Source organism: Cheilinus undulatus, linkage group 23, assembly GCF_018320785.1.
Source record: "Cheilinus undulatus linkage group 23, ASM1832078v1, whole genome shotgun sequence".
NCBI lineage: Eukaryota > Metazoa > Chordata > Actinopteri > Labriformes > Labridae > Cheilinus > Cheilinus undulatus.
This window is the reverse complement of record NC_054887.1, coordinates 14,051,364-14,071,788: the sequence shown is the minus strand read 5'-3', so window position 1 is coordinate 14,071,788 and position 20,425 is coordinate 14,051,364. Positions and strand designations below refer to the sequence as shown.

The 20,425-nt window shown below is 39.1% G+C and overlaps 1 protein-coding gene and 1 pseudogene across 1 annotated transcript; both read left to right on the top strand.

Annotated features, from left to right (window-relative positions):
- Positions 1 to 519: 519 nt before the first annotated feature.
- Positions 520 to 5,291, top strand: LOC121505580 (E3 ubiquitin-protein ligase TRIM21-like). The gene is made up of 2 exons (XM_041781022.1): positions 520 to 633; positions 3,095 to 5,291. The coding sequence occupies exon 2, from the start codon at positions 3,097 to 3,099 to the stop codon at positions 4,735 to 4,737; it is 1,641 nt and encodes a 546-aa protein (XP_041636956.1). The 5' UTR covers positions 520 to 633; positions 3,095 to 3,096; the 3' UTR covers positions 4,738 to 5,291.
- A 6,599-nt stretch (positions 5,292 to 11,890) lies between these two features.
- Positions 11,891 to 16,845, top strand: LOC121505792 (annotated as a pseudogene).
- Positions 16,846 to 20,425: the final 3,580 nt, after the last annotated feature.

The following is a 20,425-nucleotide window of genomic DNA, read 5'->3' as shown; positions in this document are numbered from 1 at the left end:
CATGCTTGGTAATGTTTGTAGTTTGATATGGCATCACAATTTGACAAGTTTTATCAACAGTAATAAGCTCAAACATGACTAAACAGGTAGAGCTCATATGAGGATTCCGGGACTTTTTAGTGGTGTAAAATAAGGAACTACAGCGTGAGCAGATTTTGGAAAGAAATGAAGTTGCATGCACCTTAAAGAGTTGAGACATTAAAGGTCATAAATATGAGATGAAAGTTATAAGAGCAACCTTAAGAAGACAAATGATCAAATAGGTCATAATCACAACATAGCATGTAAAAATTATGACATTAAAGGTTACTAGTTTGAGATAATAGGGATGATTTTGACACTTAAAGCCAAATTGCAACCTTTATTTCATAATTGTCATTATATTCTGAGTCTTGACTGTCAGTCTCCTAATTTGGATTTTTTTTACACTCATTATTTTGACCTATGATTTTATTTTTTGGTGGCAGTGGGCTTCCATACAAAGTTGCATCCCTAGTCACATGTTTTTTAGGAAATGAAACTAAACGTGAGTCGCAGCTGCAGCTGCAGCCGAGAAGAAAAGTTTCTTTTTCACCAGAAAACTTTTTCCACTTCTGCAGACAGAAGACCAAGGAACTACAGCCCCAACAACCAGTAAGTACAGTCAAAATGTTTATTGGTTTATAACCTCTAACCAAAGGATGTTAGGAAAGTAGGTGGATGTTCATGGGGAAAATGTCACAGACTCTGTTTTTCTGTCTTCTGTACTCTGCAGCTTTTTCCAACCTCAGTAGATACAGTGCCTGCAAAGTAGCCCTTGGATGTTTAAACCTTTTATTGGTTTTATAAATCAATCATGGTCAAATTAATTTGGCTTTTTTTTTCTTTGCAAAAAAAGCCTCTTCAATGTCAAAGTGACAATTTTCTACTAAGTTATGTCAATTATACAAAAATATGTTAAGTAAAATAAGCGGTTGCATGAATTTTCACCCCCTTTAAAGTGCTATGGTTGACCAAAGTATATAAATACAGCTAACTGTTAGCTACGTGCTAAATCTGTTGTCTAAATATGGCTTACTGTTAACTGCCTGCTACATTTATTGATGAGGAAACTATCTAAATATGGCTAACTGTAAGCTACATGATACATAATATGTAGAAATGTTATAATACAATACCAATAATAAGCAGTATATTATTTACCTTTTTAATATCTAATATGACTGTCAGTAACATGCTAGACCTACTGTCGACTTAACTATATAACTGTTACCTTCTTCATCTATTGTTGACTAAACCACCTAAACATGGCTGTTAGCTACATAGATCTATTTCTGACTTTACTTTCTAATATAACTAACTGTAGGCAACATGCTACATCTACTGTTGACATCACTAAATAGTTGTGTCAGCTACATGCTACATCTATTGCTGACATAAGTATATAAATAGTTCTGTAAGCTACATGCTACATCTGTTGTCAATAAACAACTGAAATCTGACTGTTAGTTACATGCTACTTCTATTGTTGATACGACTATGTAAATAAAGTTGTAAGCTACATGCTACACCTATTGCTGACTTTACTTTCTAATATAACTAGCTGTAGCTGTTAGCTACATTTTACATCTATTGTAAACAAACTGCTGAAATCTGACTAAATGTTAGTTACTTGCTACATCTGTTGTAGACAACTATCTAAATAGTATTGTTAGCTACATGCTTCATCTATTGTCAACAAACTACTGAAATCTGACTGTTAGCTTAATGGTACATCGATTGCTTACTTTACTTTATGATATAACTTACTGTTAGCTACATGCTACATCTATTGTCAACAAACTAATGAAATCTGACTGTTAGCTACATGCTACATCTATTGTTGACATAACTAAATAGTATTGTTAGCTGCATGCATCATCTATTGTCAACAAACTACTGAAATCTGGCTGTTAGTTACATGCTACATTTATTGTAGACATGACCATTTAAATAATGCTATTAGCTACATGCTACATCTATTGCCTACTTTACTATATAATATAACTTTCTGTTAGCTACATTTTACATCTGTTGTTGACATAACTATCGAAATAATGCTGTTAGCTGAATGCTACATCTATTGTTGACAAAACTAACTCAGTTTGGCTAACTGTTAGCTACTTGCTACAACCACTGAAAAGTAAATGTGTTTAATATGGAAAGCTGTCAGCCACCTGCTAAATAAAACATCATAAATGTGAAATGAAACATAATTTTGAGACAGATAATCATAATTATGGGATGAAAAGTCAAAAGTTTGCCATAAAATATAAATATTATAACATGATAAGTAAATATAACAAATTAGTTATTTAAAGAAGACATAGTGTAATAATTACTCTTCATCTTGTAATATGATAAATACAACTAGCTGTTCGCCTCCTGCTATAACCACTGATAATTGAAGGACCAAAGAGTGAACGGCGGTACATTAGAAAACAGTGGTGGAACCTAGAGTAAATAGTATTGTGTGCTTCTACTTCAAATAATTAAAAAGCCATAATTTACAGTGTTTTTGATCATCAATTGATGGAGGGGTGTGGCCTCTGGCACAAACTTGGGAAGACTGAACTGGTCAAATGTGGGACTGGTGATGTGTTCCTAATGACTTTAAGCCAGCGATCGCTCTGTGGCAGCAGGATAGTCTGCCTGCCTGTTAACAGATACAGTTTGGGTGTTTTAAAGCTTTTACATCCTCAAAGACCCCATCTTCACCATTTACTGCAATTTATTTTGATGGGACATTTTTACCCATGGGCAGGGCAAGCACTGTTTGAGTAAAGTACCCAGATGGTTGCTCTTGTCAATACAAACAGCGATGGACACACTTGTCTGAAAGTTCCATTTTGCATGGTCACTGTTAGAACTGCAACACCATTCTCATATTCATTATTTTTACAGGTTTAAACATCAATTTCTAAAAGAGTCTGCTCCATGTCTGTGTAGTTAAGACCAAGTTTAACTCCAGCGATGAATTGTCAATGCTCTTGCCAATGCTGCCTCTTATGCCCATGTTCCAATACACAGTTGATATTTCACACTAGTCTAATTTTATTTCTCTTTGTGTTCCTAGACATGGCAGCGGTTAGTAGTGTCCTCTCTGAAGATCAGTTTCTGTGCTCCATCTGTCTCGAGGTGTTCACCGATCCAGTCACCATCCCATGTGGACACAACTTCTGCAAGAGCTGCATCACTGAACACTGGAAGGTTAATTTCCCCTGCCAGTGCCCCCTGTGCAAAGAGCTTTTTGGGCAGAACCCTGCCCTGCGAGTCAACACTTTCATATCGGAAATTGCTGCTCAGGTCAGGCTGTCAGTCCGGGAGGAAACCAGCAGTAGCTCAGAGGAACAACGACCCAATGTAGGGGAAGTTCTCTGTGACTACTGCACTGACACCAAACTAAAGGCCTTAAAATCCTGCCTGGATTGTCTCATCTCCTACTGTGAGACTCATCTGGAGCCTCATCAGAGAATCCCAGCCCTAAAAAGACACGAACTGATCGATCCTGTGGAGAATCTGGAAGGCAGGATCTGTAAGACGCATGTGAGACCTTTAGAGCGGTTCTGTACGACTGACCAGAAGTGTGTTTGTCGGTTTTGTACTGAGTCAGAACACAAGGGTCACAGCATAGTGTCTCTGAAAGAAGAATTCGAAACGAAGAAAGCTGGGCTGGGAACGATGGAGTTTAAGGTCCAGGAGAGGATCAAGGAGAGACAACTAAAGATCGAAGAGATCAAACAGTGCATAAAGATCAGCAAGGAAGATGCAGACCAAGAGACGGCGGTAGGTATGCTGATCTTCACTGCTCTGATTCGGTATGTTGAGGAAGGCCTGGCCCAGCTCATTGACAATATCCATGAGAAGCACAAAACCACAGAGAAACAGGCTGAAGGTTTCATCAAAGAGCTGGAGGAGGAAATTGCTGAGCTGAGGAAGAAAAGCTCTGAGATTGAGCTGCTCTCATGCAACAAAGACCAACTCCAGTTCCTGCAAAACTTCCCATTGCTGAAACCTGCTCCACCCACCAAAGACTGGACAAGGGTGAGGGTTTGCACGACATATGAAGGATCTCTGAGAACAGCTCTGGCCCAGCTGGAGGAAATACTCAGCAAAGAAATGAAGATGCTTTCTGCTGATGCTGAAATAAAGAGGTGCAAGCTGTACTCAGTGGATGTGACCCTTGATCCTGAAACGGCTCATCCTAAACTCATCCTGTCTGATGATGGGAAGCAAGTCTGTCATTCGGATGTTAGTCAAAATATCCCAGACAATCCAAAGAGAATATTGTCATATTTTGGTGTGTTAGGGAAGCAGAGTTTCTCTTCAGGAAGATTTTACTATGAGGTTCAAGTTGAAGGGAAGACAGACTGGGTTTTGGGGGTGGCCGAGGAGTCTATCAACAGGAAGACTGCCTTTGAATTTGCCCCAAGGAATGGCATCTGGACTGTGTGTTACAGGGATGATCATGAGTACAAAGTTCTTGATGACTCTCATATCCGTCTGTATTTGAAATCCGTGCCTAAAAAGGTTGGGGTATTTGTAGATTATGAGGAGGGTTTGGTCTCGTTTTATGACGTAGATGTTCCAGGACTCATCTACTCCTTCACTGGCTGTAACTTCACTGAGAAAGTCTACCCGATCTTCAATCCCAAAAACAACAGCACTGGTAAAAACTCTGCCCCGCTGGTCATATGTCTGAACGATCACACAGACTGAACTATCATATCTTTATCCCTGTCGTCAGAGTGCTTTCAGAGGGGAAAATCAGTGCTGCTACTCCTCTTAATAACATAGTGTTGGAAGTCCACACTACTTCTGAGTGAGTCCTGAGCCTCTCTTGGCTTACTTCAGCTGTAGTTACAGAGATTTTTTTCCTACTGTCTTTGAAAACTGAATTTACACAAACTGAACTCATATGTTAAGATGGGCCATTTACAGTACTTTTATACTTATCATTTACAGCATGTAATTCTATGACATCTTTCATGTACAACATGTTTTTTTTGTAACTTTGACATTTATAATTTACAACCTGTAATTATTTGACTCGACATGCCAGATATACAGTTTCATATATCCATTGCATAGGGTATAAAACCCAGTTTCCCAAAAAATTGGGATGCTATGCAAAATCTAAATAAAAACAATGATTGTCAAATCCCATAAACCCATATTTTATTCACAATAGAACATTAACAGCATATCACATGTTGCAACTGAGACATTTTACCATATCATGAAAAACATTTGCTCGTTTTAAATTTGATGGCAGGAACACATGAGGCCATGTTTACCATTGTGTAGAATCTCCTCTTCTTTGAACAGCAGTCTCTAAATGTCTGGGAAGTGAGGAGACCAGTTGCTGGAGATTTGGGAGAGAAATGTTGTCCCATTCTTGTCTGATGTAGGTTTCTAACTGCCCCATGTTTTCCATGTGGACTGCAGGGAAACCAGTCCAGCACCCCAGACTCTACTACTGTGAATATGCAAGACCTTCCTTGAAAGAGACATCTGTATGGGAGAATATTGCTCTAAAACCTCTAGATACTTTTCAGCATTTACTGTCTCTCCAGATGTGTAGGCTGCCCACCCCACAGGCACCAGTGCACAATGTTAGGAGCAATGCGTTGCTACAGAGTTTATACAGAATATCTGACAGTAGATTTAATACTTTTTAAGACCTATTATAGGGCGCTCTTCATATATTTTAAGCCCTGTTCACATCTTCAGTTTTAAACAGCTACATTAACAACACAGTTGCATATGTTTGTGCTCATAGTGAGACAAGAATGCAACAAATTAAGAAGAGTGTTTTCATTGTAGCATGTAAATCAAGATTTCTTAGCGCATTTTGAGATTAGATTTAGAAATAAAATCCAGATAACATAAGGTAACTGAATGGAAGGTCTAAATTTTAATTTAGTGGCATAAAAGTAGCTACCCTAAAATCTAGAAGTATCTATTAACAAGCAGGGCAGTAAAATTAAAAATTGGAAAGCCTTTAATTACATATTAAGACAAAAAAAGGTATAATTGCCAACTTCAGGATACTTATAATCTTTAATGCGGATTTCAAATTATGACCAGCCATATCCCACTATTTTCATCATTTCAATCATGTCTCCATAAATCTGGGATGAATTCAGGTCAAATCTTGTGTAAATCTAAATATTGAAAAATAGAAACAGGAAAACTAGCCTAGAACCTCTCAGCCTATAAAAATTAAGATAAACTACAAAATGTAAGACTTTGTAGTCTTGCATTTAAGCATTTCAATACTTTTTAAAGCTTTGATTTTGAAGTTTATTATATTTTGTATTATAGAAGAGAATCTGAAGACTTTTTCTTCACATAAGTCAGAGCCTTAAAACTGTTTTATTACTATTTAAGAGCATTTTTACTTGCAGAAGGTCTTGTAGTTGATGTGTAGTTACATTAACTATAACTTGTCAGGCCACTGTGTCAGATGTAGACATTTTGGCCCTGATGAGTGAGAGCAACAGAAAATATCAATGAGGATGTAGGGGTTTTACTATTTTAATGAGGTTTTCTTTAGACTTGAAGACTGTTTGAAATGAAATATGGCCTGCATTAGAAAACAGAGCCTGTGCTTTACTGTATTGTACTTCTTGGGTTCAGCACAAGGTGGTGCTACTGTGTCAATTCTGTTGAATTTGTTAATGTGTCAAATAGAGTTCATACTTTTTCTTCATGCCTTTAAGTTAATTTGTGACTTAAACCAGATTACTTAGCCGTAAAAACGTTCTTATAATTTAGGTGTTTAGGTCACAGGTGTCAAACTCAAGGCCCAGGGGCAAAATCCGGCCCAAGGTACAGTTGTATCTGGCCCGCAAGATCATATAATCTTTCTATTATAACTGGCTCACCAGTATGAGGTTTACAGATTTCCTCCCCAGTGTAAACTTAACCTTGATGATTTAAAATATCCTTGTTAAATTATAAAAATCTGAAAACTTTAAGAGAAAAAGAAGTTAGATAAAAACTCAGGAAGGTGAGAAAAGGAATTAATGTTGTCATTTCATATTTTCAAATTTGCATCTCATAATTCTGACTTAAATTTATGATTTTGACTTTTTCATGTTTTGACCTTCACACTTTAAAATTCTAAGTCATATCTGTACCTTTTAAACTTGTGATTTTGACTTTCTATCTCGTATATCTGCCTTTTAAAAACATTATTTTGCCTTTAAATTTTGTGTTTTGACCTTTTGAACTAATACGTTTGACTTTTTGTCTCAGACTTTGAACCTTTAAACTTATTTTTACTTTTTTCATCTCAGAATGATTTGTTAGTTTTATTTATATTTTTTCATATTTTACTAATGGTGAAAATGAGGTTGACAGTTTATGTTTAAATGTTGACCTTGTTAGGCTCTTAAATAAGGCCTAAATTCAGAATCAGCAATTGACTTTCACAATCCTGGCCTAAATAGTCTGGCCCTCTGGACTTCTCACTGGAGCAAATCTGGCCCCAGCCCAGACTCAATATGAGTTTGACACCCCTGGATACTCTGTTCTACACAGTTTTCTGCTTCTTACCTACCTGTTCATATCATTGTGTTCATGTGTGAAATAGAACATACACAACATATCTGATGTTGAAAATAAGTCATTTTAACCTTTCACGCTCATTTTAAATTTCATGGCAGCACACATCTCACATACATCATATCAAAAAAGATGTAGAATCTTTATGCATCTAATTAGGTTAACTGGCAACAGGTCAGTGACATGACTGGCTATTAAAGAAGCATTTAAGAGAGGCAGAGTGGTATGGGGTTGCATTAGAGCCTGTGGTCTGAGCAGCTTTCACATCGGGAAAGGCACTAACAATGTTTTTAGAGGTTTTAGAGCAACATATGCTTCCACCCAGACGACGCCCTTTTCAGGGGAGGCCTTGACTATTTCAGCAAAACAATGCAAATCACATAGCTTTCTCCTCATCTTGCAAAGCAGATGTATACGCCCGTTTCCGCGTTTCTCACTGGCGAATCCATCTTACAAAGCTCCCGTCTGAACCATTTAGGCCTGGTTAGAAAGTGACAGGACCAATCAGCAATGAGGGACAGTACTTTTGGGCACTGTGGAGTCGTGACGTAAGCAAGCAGCAACAAGGCGCCAGTGTAATTATGGCGGAAGACATTAGTGTGGATGCTGCTAAAGCGGCAGTTTTATCAGAACTTGACGACATTTTTTCCGTTAAAAGAAGAACAAAGAACAGCAGTGAGTTGTTTTCTTTTCAAAAATGACAAAAAATGTTTACTGACATGTCTATAGTCGCCGTTGTTCACATTATGTAGTTCCCTATGGAGTTTACTCCTTCAGCAGGAGCGCACCTCGGTAGCAGCTACATCACGTGTTTTGTTCCTCTGATTGGTTCATAAAGATGTGACAGACAGAACGTTCATCCAATCCCCCTCTGAGCTTTTTCTTTCAAAGGCTCTGCCCTTTCCCAAACGCTGTGTATGAGAGGTTCACCAGATGGATGTATGAAACAAATCCATCTGGTGTGTCAGGTTAGGTTTCTCCATTATCACTGAATATATTACACACATTTTTAACATTTCAGTGTCTTCTGGTATAATACCTTCTATTTGGAAAACCGATCAGGTGGCCACTTTATATACGGGAGGAGACAACTTAACCCTGATATTTATCACTCTATATCCAAATGATCACGTCGATCTAAAATCCTGGAATCAATAGTAATCAAACAATTCCAAACATTCCTTTCGTTCTGTTCTAAGCCCTCATCAGTCAGATTTCAGATCCATGCATAGTACCATAGCAGGTACTTTTCCCCCTCTGCCAGTAGATGTGTAGAGTTGCACATTCATGCCAATAAGTGGCATGTTTTGTTGCTCTGATTGACTTGTGGTAAATGTGACAGTATGGTGTGACAGCTTATATATGAGTCAGCCTCCTTCCACACTCAATCAACAGAACAAAACGAGATAAAGAGATTAAAGAGCTCACATCTAGGGAAACCCTCAATAAACCCCAAGACTAATAAAAAAAGCAATATAAAAGTAAAATAAAAGTACAAATTTGACTTGGATGAGTAATTGTTTTTTGGGGTGTGTAATTGTGTAATGTCTGTGGGTTGAGAATTGAAGGATCCCAAAAGTCTAAAACTTAAAGCCCTGTCGTCAGTGAACAGCTAACCTGACACACCAGAGAGACTGTATCAAATGCCAGTTACATAAATGTTTCACATCATCTAGCAAATCTCCCATCAATAGGCTCTGGGTAGGGCAGGTCATAATTTATTCATCAGTACGTGATTGTATCTCTTTATGTCTGGATCCACATCACAAAAAGAGTTTTCCTCTTTGTGTACTCCTATTCAGTCCCTGCTCAGGTAAGATATTTATACTTTGAGTGTAGCTGAAGTTTAATTTCATAGACCTTATGAAAACATCATGCTGCTCTTTGGGTAGACTTTGCAGGTACTTGTGTAAATGTTTTTCCTTTAAAAATGCTTTAAACTTCTTTGCTAAAATTTGTGGAGACATAATCCTAAATAGTATATAGTGCTGTCCTGAGCATTTTCAGGTAATGTCACCAAGATCTGACTTTTTTGCATTGGAAAACACTTACAGAGTAAACTGTCTTAATGAAAACATGACAAAGCCATTTGACTATCTTGTTCATAAACAATGGTGTCAGGACTTTTCATCTTGATGACACTGACACTTTCATTGACGTGAATACTTGCTTTTGAGGAATGAACTATCCATTTTGAGCAAGTGACACGCTTTTGCAGGTTATCAACTAGGTTTTGCAGTTTGTACTAATTGTTTTGAGAAATGCATTAACTGTTGTGAAAATGTAAATAGTGATGTGAGAAATGCACCAAAGCGTCTGAGAAAAACTGTAAAAAACTTCTTCAGAAGTCTTCAGTTATCACCATAACAACAGCCCATTTATTCACATAAACAAAAAATCATCCCAGATCACTTCTGACTCAGGAGACTTGCTGTTGTGAATGCTCAGGCATGCACTGAGATGGCATGATGCAAATTGGTCAAATTGGTCTGTTCAGCAGAGGTCTGTATCCAAGAGGTCTCTGGACTGCAGCCATACCCCTCTCAAGTGGATGGGTGGATGGATGGTATCCAGTTGCAGCTCACAAACACAACTTGAGATGTCTCCTACATCCAAGCACCCCCCTATTTGCTTAGTAACAGTTCACATAAACTTCTAAAACTTCTACGTAGATGTGAAAAGATTCACCGCAGAAAAAATTGTACTTAAATCTAAAATTACAAATTTTCCTATGACCAAAAGTTACAAATTTTTGCCAATGAACACAAATGAGCCTGTATACAATAATATAAAGCAAACATTTGTTTTGAACTTTACAGGAACAAAGCCTGTGCTAAACTTTACAGCTACATAACACTGCTAAAAAGAGAAGAAGTGATTTGAATCTGGGCCAAACAAACATATCAAAACTCTGTTACTGTTTTAGTCTAAACAGGTCTGTGTGGATTGATAGCATGGTTGCAAGATGCATGAAGGGTGCAAGAATGCTGACTACACATGATCAGAAGTATGAAATATGTAAGGGTGTGGGCAGCTTTACATGAGATAAGATCATTTCACACAGTTGATTAGTGCAAAAAGTTATAAATGTATGCTGACCAGCCCGCACGTGTGACAGACAGAAACAACGGGAGCTGGCACATGTAGAGTCTAGAAATGTTTCGCTTTGTATAAAATGAATCTAGAAATGTTGGAAGTTTCCCTTCCATAAAAAAAAATGAACTAATAGCATATTTAAAATCCCAAAATACAGACATATTCATTCAAGAGTCACATATATAAGGGGATGAGGAAGCAGATTCATTCAAGAAAGGCTGGATAGGTCAAGTCTTTCATAGCTCTAACTCACATAAACAAAATGGAGTGAAGATTCTCTTTAATAAAAATTAAGCTTCCTCATGCTAAAACACCACACCACAGGTATTGATGAGGGTTCAGATTGATAAAGAGCATTGCTAAGGGTATCTATGTTGATGGAAATTAACCAGCTCTCTCTTAGAACAGTTTAAACCAGTGGTTCTCAAATGATGTTGCAAAGCACACTGGTGTGCCATGAGCCAAGTCTTAGTGTGCCGTAGCAGTTTGTGCAACCTTACATAATTACTGCAACCATACAATGGCTTAAGTTCATTTAGAACCGCTTTGTGAAGAAACACACATGATTTGCGGTCATAAATAGTTTTCTTTATTAGCAGTTTTAAATTTACACTTATTGCTGTTATTCATATGTGGCTGTTCTAGGAAGGAGGAGCTGGGGTGGAGGAGGGTTGTAAAAAGTGGCTTGCAATGGGAGAAGCAAAGCATACCCAGGCTAGAGCAGTTTAAACGGCAGCATGAGTGTGAGTAGCCAATAGCGTGTTAATCAGCTGGCTGTCAGCTGGTGAGAGCTTGCGTGAGATCAGCTGATCTCAATTATATAGCAGCGATTGACTCCTAGGCCTGCCTGATCTAACGCTATACACTTGATTTACTGTAACATGTTTTAAAAAGGTGTTTTGTATAGATATGGATTTGGTGTGCCTTGAAATTTTGGCTTGATCTTAGGTGTGCCTTTGGCAACAAAAAGTTGAAAACCACTGGTTTGAACCAACTTTGAACCAGTGTTTAATCTGATTTGACATTATTCTCCTGGGAACATCACTTGATATAACACCCAACTAATGCAGACATTTTACAAGTGAGTTTGTTATTTTAGGAAGAATTTCTACTGAACAAGGAGTCTGGCGTTCCTTTTTTGTGTGGATCTGGTTCATTAGGTGGACCAATCACAATGCAAGGTTTTACAGAAAACAAATTTAGCATGAAGGCACTGAAGAGCGTTGCCATCTTCCTCTGTCTGGCTGGGATGGTCTTTGTTCTTGTAAACATGGAGCTGATGGAGGTAAGAACCTTTCAGTGATGCACTCTCTATTTAGTTTACACTCATGCACTCCTAAACATTTTCCAACACATCTCAGGGGTGCCTTACTTGAATAAAGTAATAAAGTATGTGCTATCAGATTACACTGAAATGTCAAAAAAATGATCTACCATATAAGTCTATCAATGAAACTTTGATGGTAAACTGGTAAAGGCAAGGTCATGACAACCACTTTAAAAGTTTCAGCTTTCCTGTTGAGAATCTTTGGTCTAAACTTGGCTTTAGAGGTCAAAAAGGGTGTTTTTATTAAAGACAGAAGGGGTAAATAAATGCAATGCAAGTACATTTGTTTGATTAATCTCTTACACCATCTCTTCCTCTCATTCCCTTGCAGTCAATCTATAAAGGATACAACTCCATCTTTTCCAAGAAAGCGACCTCTGCTACTTCCTCTGTTCCTACCTCTGCTCCTTCCTCTGTTCCTTCCTCTGCTACTCCAAATCCCGGTGATTTCTGCACCTTCAAACCACTACTGTCGTCTGCAGATGCTGAGGAGGAACGCCTCCTATTAGAGCTCGCCTGGCCTGAAACTCCAGTGCTGTCCTCTCCTCTTGTACTGAATCAGACAAGCCATGCTGGACACAGCTCCTTCCACATTCTCCCAAGAAAGGGTGGAGGGGAGTGGCATGTAGGAGATCAGCTGGAGGTCATGATAAAAGTCTGTGACTTCCTAGGAAATGCCAAGAAGTCTGGAGGAGATTTCTTAGTTGCCTCATTGCACAACAAAACGCTTGAAGCAGGCGTGGCTGGGCGAGTGGTGGATCATTCTAATGGCTCCTACTCTGCTGTGTTCACTTTACTCTGGGAAGGAAGCGCACAGGTCCAGGTAAAGCTCAAGGCTGTCTACTGAAATGTTATCGTACCATAGGTGATGCTAAAGGTATCACCTGTTGAGGTGGAATTGCACTGTAGATAATTTAATTTATCAATCAATTGATCGTGAGAGGGCCTGCATTGTGCATTGTGAGCTTGTCAACTATCATTCTGAAGTGGAATGAGTCTGTAGTAATGGGGATTTTTTTTTTAATTTCAAATGAAAATAAGCCAGGAGTATAGTGAATGTAGCATCCCTCCTGAATGAATGACGGTTGACTCTCGAACTGATGATTTTTGTGGTTTATTTCACTTGACAAAATTTGCGTTACGGGGCTGGTTTGCAAACAAAGACAATGTTAAGCCACCTGGAAGAGAGATGAAAAAAATAAGATAACGTAAAAGGGAAGTGGAATCTGTATGAAAAAGAGGAAGATGATGAAAAAGGGGTAAGAGAAGAGGAAGATGCAAAAAAGAGGTGAATGCAGAAAGAGAAAGGGGAAAAACAGAGAGCAAAGGAAGACGAGGAAAGTAAAAGAGGGAGATGAAGAAATGAGAATAGGGAGACTTGGGGAAAAAAATGGGGGCGGCAGTTAAAAAGAGGATGTTTACAGCGCAGTATTACAAGCCGGTAAAACTAACCCTTCGTATTTTTTTATCAGTCCTGGTCAAACACTCCATCTATTTGTTGGCACACTGTGTATTCAATAACTTTGAAACTCATGTTCTCTGTTCTGTCAGGTGGAGCTTGTTCATTCAAGCGCTGCTATCACAGTTCTGCACAGGCTGAACAGAGAAAATCCTGACAGGTTTATCTTCAAGAGTGTCTTCCACTTGGGCCCAATCTCTGAAACTACCGTCTGTAATATTTGTCTACGTCAAAACAAAAAGCCGCAGTGCAACTTCACCGACCCCCGCACAGGTGGCCCTTGGTTCTGCTACAAGCCAAAGAACCTGAGCTGTGATACCAGGATTAATCACTTAAGAACAGGATATAACAGTGCATTTAAGGACGACGAGAAGATGCTCTTCCAAAGGTGAGGGAACACTGAAAAACATTTGAAAAAATAATAGTTACTTTAAATGAAAAGGGTGCTAGTGAGCAATGTAGGGCTGCAGGGGTTAGCGCTGTTGCCTCACAGCAAGAAGGTTCCTGGTTTGATCCCTGATCAGGGCCTTTCTGTGCAGAGTTTGCATCTTCTCCCCATGCATGCGTGGTTTCTCTCCTGGTACTGCGGCTTCTTCCAACCACCAAAGACACACTCATTAGGTTAGCTGGTGACTCTAAATTGGCCGTAGGTGTGAGTGTGACAGTGCCTTGTCTGTCTCTGTATGTCTGCCCTTTGAATGACTGGAAACCAGTTCAGCATGTATCCCTCCTCTTGTCGATTTAATAATAATAATAAGAATAATAATAAGAATAATAATACATTTTATTTATAAAGCACTTTTCAAAAACTCAAAGACGCTACAATAATAATAAAATACATTGCAACAAGAAAAAGCTAAAAACAGGACAATATCACAGTCAAACAGAGAAAACAAGCAAGCAATCAACCTGACAAGACAACAACAGAATCAAACATTAAAAGCCAGTTTAAAAAGGTGAGTTTTGAGCAGTGATTTGAATGTGGATGAGTCCGTACAGTCTTGGATGTGTTTGGGGAGTGAGTTCCAGAGGGAGGGGGCGGCTATAGAGAAGGCTCTGTCCCCCCAGGTTCGGTATTTGGGTCTGTTGGTTCAGGGCTTTATGGGTGAGGAGGAGGATTTTGAATTGGATGTGGTAGGGGACAGGGAGCCAGTGGAGGTCTTGGAGGACAGGGGAAATGTGTTCATTGGAGTGGGTATGGGTCAGGAGACGTGCTGCTGAGTTCTGGATGTATTAAAGTTTATTGAGGACCGTTGAGGATGTGCCATAAAGAATGCTATTGCAGTAATCAAGTCAGGATGTGATGAAAGCCTGGATGAGAGTTTCAGCTGTAGGGAAGGAGAGTAGTGGACAGATGCGGGCTATGTTTTTTAGGTGAAAAAAGACAGTTTTTGTGAGCTGGGTGACGTGCTGATTAAAGGAGAGGCAACTTTCAAAAATGACACCAAGATTGCGGGTGTGTGTGTGTGTGTGTGTGTGTGTGTGTGTGGGTCGGGGGGGGGGGGGTCAATTTGGAGGCTGAAGTTATGGATTTGGTGAGGGATTTGGGGCCAATGAGCATAAGTCGGATTAATTGTAATTTAGAGAAAGGAAATTGTTAGTCATCCAGGTTTTTTTGTCAGAGAGGCAGTTGGTTAATGTGGAGTGTGTGTCTGTGGTGACGGAGGTGGTGGAGATGTACAGTTGGATGTCGTCAGCATAACAGTGGAAACTGAGTCCATGGTGGCGAATGATTTGACCAAGGGGAAGCAGGTAGATTATGAATAGAAGGGGACCAAGCACCATCCATTCCCATTTGCACACCACCAACAAAGCAGTCGGAGCAAACTGGGGTTAATTGTCTTGTGTATGTTTGACCGACAACCTTCCAATTGCAAGATGACCAACTCTACCAAATGAGCCACAGTCTTCTCAGCTTGGATTGTTTAGTTTTTGTAGCAGCCTGTGCTTAAAATAGACCTGGCGCATATCTTTAGCAGAGCGGGGTGGCACTTCTGGCATTAGCCTAGCATGGACTGGAGTGTGTGCTGCGCAACTGCAAAGACCGACTGGAAAGGAAGCAATTTGTTCTGCAGAGTGCTTTATGAGCAGATCAATAGAGTGTGCAGGAATTAGGGGTCATTTGTCTCTCCTGGTTCAAGCTATCTAGTTTATAACTACAAACATAAAGCCTAAGATGTTAACATATCTTTAAAGGAAACATATGAAGGTATAGTATGAATATTTAATTAAAGCCTTATTATTTGGTTATTTTGGTGTCTGCCAAACCACTAATATTTTGAAGTTTTATTTAGGAATGCCAACCTGAAAGTCTTGATTCCAGCATCTGGACCTTCCAGTGTCAATGTGTTGCCACAAATAAAAGGTACTGATGCCTTTTTCCTACTTCCACCAAATAATATATAGAATGATATATGATATAGATGTAAACAGGCGCTATAATATCTGGTTCTGTAACACTTTCTCCTAAAGTGGTAAAACTGCTTGTAGATGTTGTCGACTTGGCTTTCCTTACACCATGCTACTGACCTTTGTTTAATTAATCTCAGGGCAACCTGGGCTTCATCAAGACAGTTTTAAGTCTGGAACCTCGGGGTATTACTACCAGGGTGTGTGGCGATCACTAGATGGCATCAAATTCCTACAATTCAACAACGCATCTGCCATCAGTCAGTGTCTGAAAGGCAAGATGGTCTACCTGTATGGAGACTCCACCATCAGGCAGTGGTTCGACTACTTAAGAAAATCACTGCCAGGTAGTTGAAATTAATGACACATTTTGCTTTATTCATATTGCATCGTAATCTGTTCCTTTTGTCATACTTGCAGATGCCAAGGAGGTAAAACTGAAAGGGGCGCCGTTTGTAGGACCTTTTATGATGTGGGACCCCGACAAACAAACAATGATAACATTCCGGATCCATGGTCTTCCTTTTCACATTAACGCAATGCCATCTAGCAAGGAGAGCTATATTGGTAATGAACTTGATACGATTGCTGGTGGTTCTGACACTGTTGTAGTTTTTGGCATCTGTGCCCACTTTGCTGCTTCCCCAACTGAACTTTACATCAGACGGCTTCAGGGCATCCGCAGGGCGGTGGTCCGCCTTTTAAGTAGGGCTCCAGACACGCTGGTAGTCGTCAAGACTGGGACTTTGACGAATATTAATCCTTCTATCTTGGAAGGCAACATTAACTGGTTCTCAGTTCAGGCAAACAAGATTCTCAAGGTCATGTTCAAAGGAATAAACATCAAAGTGGTGGACGCCTGGGACATGGTTCTAGCTCACTACCTGGACCATGACCTTCATCCGGTCCCATCGTTAAGAACATGGTTGATGTACTTTTATCCTACACATGTTCCCACAAGTGAAGGAGCTAGCTGTGAATAAGGAAGCATTATGGCAAAATTTAACAATGTTGGGAAAGTGGTAACTCCTGGTGGTGGTAAATTCAGAATACAGGTTGTCTGCAGTCATGTGATCCTGATGAAAGTCAGATTGGGGGCACTGGTTCAGAATCAATGAGAATGGAAGAAAGTTTGTATGTTATTGCTCTATGTGGATCTGCATGCTGCAGTTACCATCAGAAAGCTTCTATATACATTGAGTATGATCCTTACACTTTACAATAAAGTGTTTTATTATCTACCCGTTAACTGAAATACTTGGCATGGAGGTGACTGATATCAATAAGTCCTTCACACCTTCTTCTACAAGTCTAGTCAGATGAAGGGAGACAAGAGTCTAGAGCAATCTTGTACTGAGCTAAGAGGCTAGATGTACCCATTGAACAACTTTTCTCCTTCATTTTATCATAAATATGGTAGAACTAAGCAAATGTGCCATTCACAAACAAGCTGGTTCTATAAGCTCTTCAATGTGAACCGCAGGACCCAGTTTCCTTCCTTACATTTTTGATTATTTTTGTACACACTTAAAAAAAAAAGAAAAAAAAAATGGCAAATTAGGAGATATTAAGATGATCATTTTGGTTCTGTATGCATTGACTGAATGTTTAAAGCTTGAATGCAACTCATGACCGAGTTCAGTGGGTTCTTCCCCACAGCACACCTGAAATCAAGCCGAACTCTAAAGCCACGCCATATACATAACCAACAACACAGCCTCTTTAATAACAACATGAGTTAATAATTGGAAGGATACACACCCACACTATGAAAGAACACCTGCTTATTTCAGTTCAAAGTAAATGTGACTGAGCAAGCTTAAAGGGGACATATTTTACCCTTTTAAGACAAGTTTATATTGTTCTCAGAGGTCCCCAAAACATGCCTGTGAAGTTGATTGCTGAAAAAACACTCCAGTATTGGATTTTTTCATGTCTAAAAAAAAACCTTCTGTTTCATCCTTTCTCAGCCGTTTCTGTGTCTCTGGCTTTAAATGATAATTAGCTGTCTGACTCCACCCCTGACCACACCCCTCGAGGAAATAGATGCAGCACTCCTGATGTTACAGACACTTTTATCCAAAGTTTAGGACCTGACTGGGATTTGAACAATCTCCCAGACCATAGTAAGCAGAGTAACCCACTGAGCTATCCAGCATCTCAGCTGGTAGTTGAGAGGATCAGTAGAGGAGGGTGGAACTTTCCTCCAAGTGGGGGAGGGCCAACCAAACCTGGGGGGCAGGTGCTTACGCCCCGGTGAGGTCACTAGGTGTAAAATCAGAGAACGGCTTGTTTCAGCACACATTTTCTGAAAGGTGGGGAAAGAGAGGTGGAGAGGGAATGGATTTTTCTGGAACTTGAGGGCATTGTGGACAGGCCAGGGACACATATTTGTGTTAGAAAAGCCTTAAAAAGTGATTTTTGCATAATATGTCCCCTTTAACTACTATGTTGGTTGTTATTAACTATAACTAACTATTCTGGAGATGCTTTGACCCTTTAACACCTGAGCCTGTGGACTCTTTTTATTATTTTAACCATAAAAGGCCCAGAAAACATTTTGTGAGTGAGCGCTTTTGCCCATTTTTACAGATCTGGCAGTTTTTCTAATGTACTGCATGTTAAAAGATTGTTAAAACAGTTGAAGCTATGATAATGATATTTATGTCTTAACCTGAATAATAACCACCCTAATCAAAGCATCGAAAATAAAATTTTATTAATTTATGCTGCAGTACAATATAACATTTTTCAAAATGCAAACCCCTATTGCTAAAACAGAATTACCTTTTATGGTAATGTTGACAATTTGGATGGGCAACAAGACAGAAAAACTAGGACGGCAATGTCAGACTTCATAGCTAAGTCATGATGTGCACAAATGTCCAGATGCACAAAGTTAAAACTGAGACTGCTTCTTTGGAAAATAATAGAAGAAACAAGACAAAAAAGGGTGAGAAATGACAAAAATGTGTTAACATTTTCCACAAAAGTGGCATAAATTGATTGAAACATGGCAAATAGGTGAAAAAAGGCCAGAGTGGCAAGAACGGGGTAAGGTGACAGAAAAACAGTGGTAAAAAAAAAAAAAAAAGAGGAAAACAAATGGCAAAACAATCTAAAATCAGGTGAGAAGTGGCAAAAAAATGGATTTGGCAAAGATTAGCAAAAATGGGCATAAACTGTCAAAAAGTGGGCAAAAAGCTGTAAAAGTGGCGAAAAATGGTCAAAAGCAGAAAAAAGTGGCAAAAAATGACAAAAGACAACTAAAAATAGGAAAGAGGTTTCATGCAGATGTTGCAAAAAGGGCTAAAAGTGGAAAAATGCAAATAAGGGCAAAAGCAGTAAAAATAAAGCGTCAAAAACGGAAATAAAATGGAATCAAAGTTGCCTCAAAAATGGCAGAGAAATTGCAAAAAGAACTGGCAAAAATTGGTTGTGAAAAAGTGCTGAAAGGGGGTTAAAAAGGTGCCTGAATAAATAATTCCAACATCACAGTCAAATATCTTCATACACTTTTCAGCTCCAAAATGAGGGAACAGTTAACCAGGACGCTAGCACCAATGCACAATAAATCACAACAAGTAAGGCCCTTTCTCTGAGTTTTTAAGTAGCAAAAGACCAGCAATCATGACAGAGCTGAGCCAAATGATCCAGATCTCTAAAACGAGACACAATTCCCATTCAAAGAGAGAGGCTTGACGGCTGTAGAAACACAAGCAAGGTCAGGGTTTACCATGGCAAACCCTGACTACTGAACCAAACCAGACTGCTGGGTGGAAACAGACCTTATGCGAGCGTTGTCTGAATCCGTCCCTCCAGACTTTAGACTGAGGCTCTAACCCAACATTTTTTCTTGAATGTGTTGCCACTTTTTCACAACACTGTCTCATTTTTTCACAGTTTTAACAACTGGTGGATCTGTGAACAGCAAAAAAAAAAAAAAATGGCATTTTAATGCTTCTCTATGTAGAAATCACTTCCTGCCCCCATTCTGAAATCATCTGCAGACAACCTACCAAGTGTTTCCTCTTCTCTCTTGAATTTTTTCTTTTTGTGGTGCATGGTGTGTGTGTGTGTGTGTGTGTGTGTGGGGGGGGGGGGGGTTGTTTGTCAACCCTGTGACTGATTGGTGATCAGTGCAATGGAAAAGCAATGAGCTGTAGATAATAGTTGGATTTTCCACAGGCTTCAGTGTCCTGTGCTACAGACATTTTTGGGTAGATATGAAGTAACTAGTCTCATCTTCAGTGATTGAAGGGTTTTTCTTTTTAACCTATTTAAATGTTTATGATTCAACATTGTTGATATTTTTAGAATCATTCTGTTTTGGGGGTTTGGGGTTACTCGTGGTGTCAGTATTGACCAGAAATGTCATCAGATCATATGTAATGATGAAAAATTACAAATGTCTAAATCAGTTTGTTCAAATGTACTTGTTAAGTGTCTTTTTTATGTAAAAAGATATTCTAACTAAATAAATGCATTTCTGTTTGTACTGGGGAACTATCAGTAAAGGTAACAGAGTTTACAATCTAGCAGTC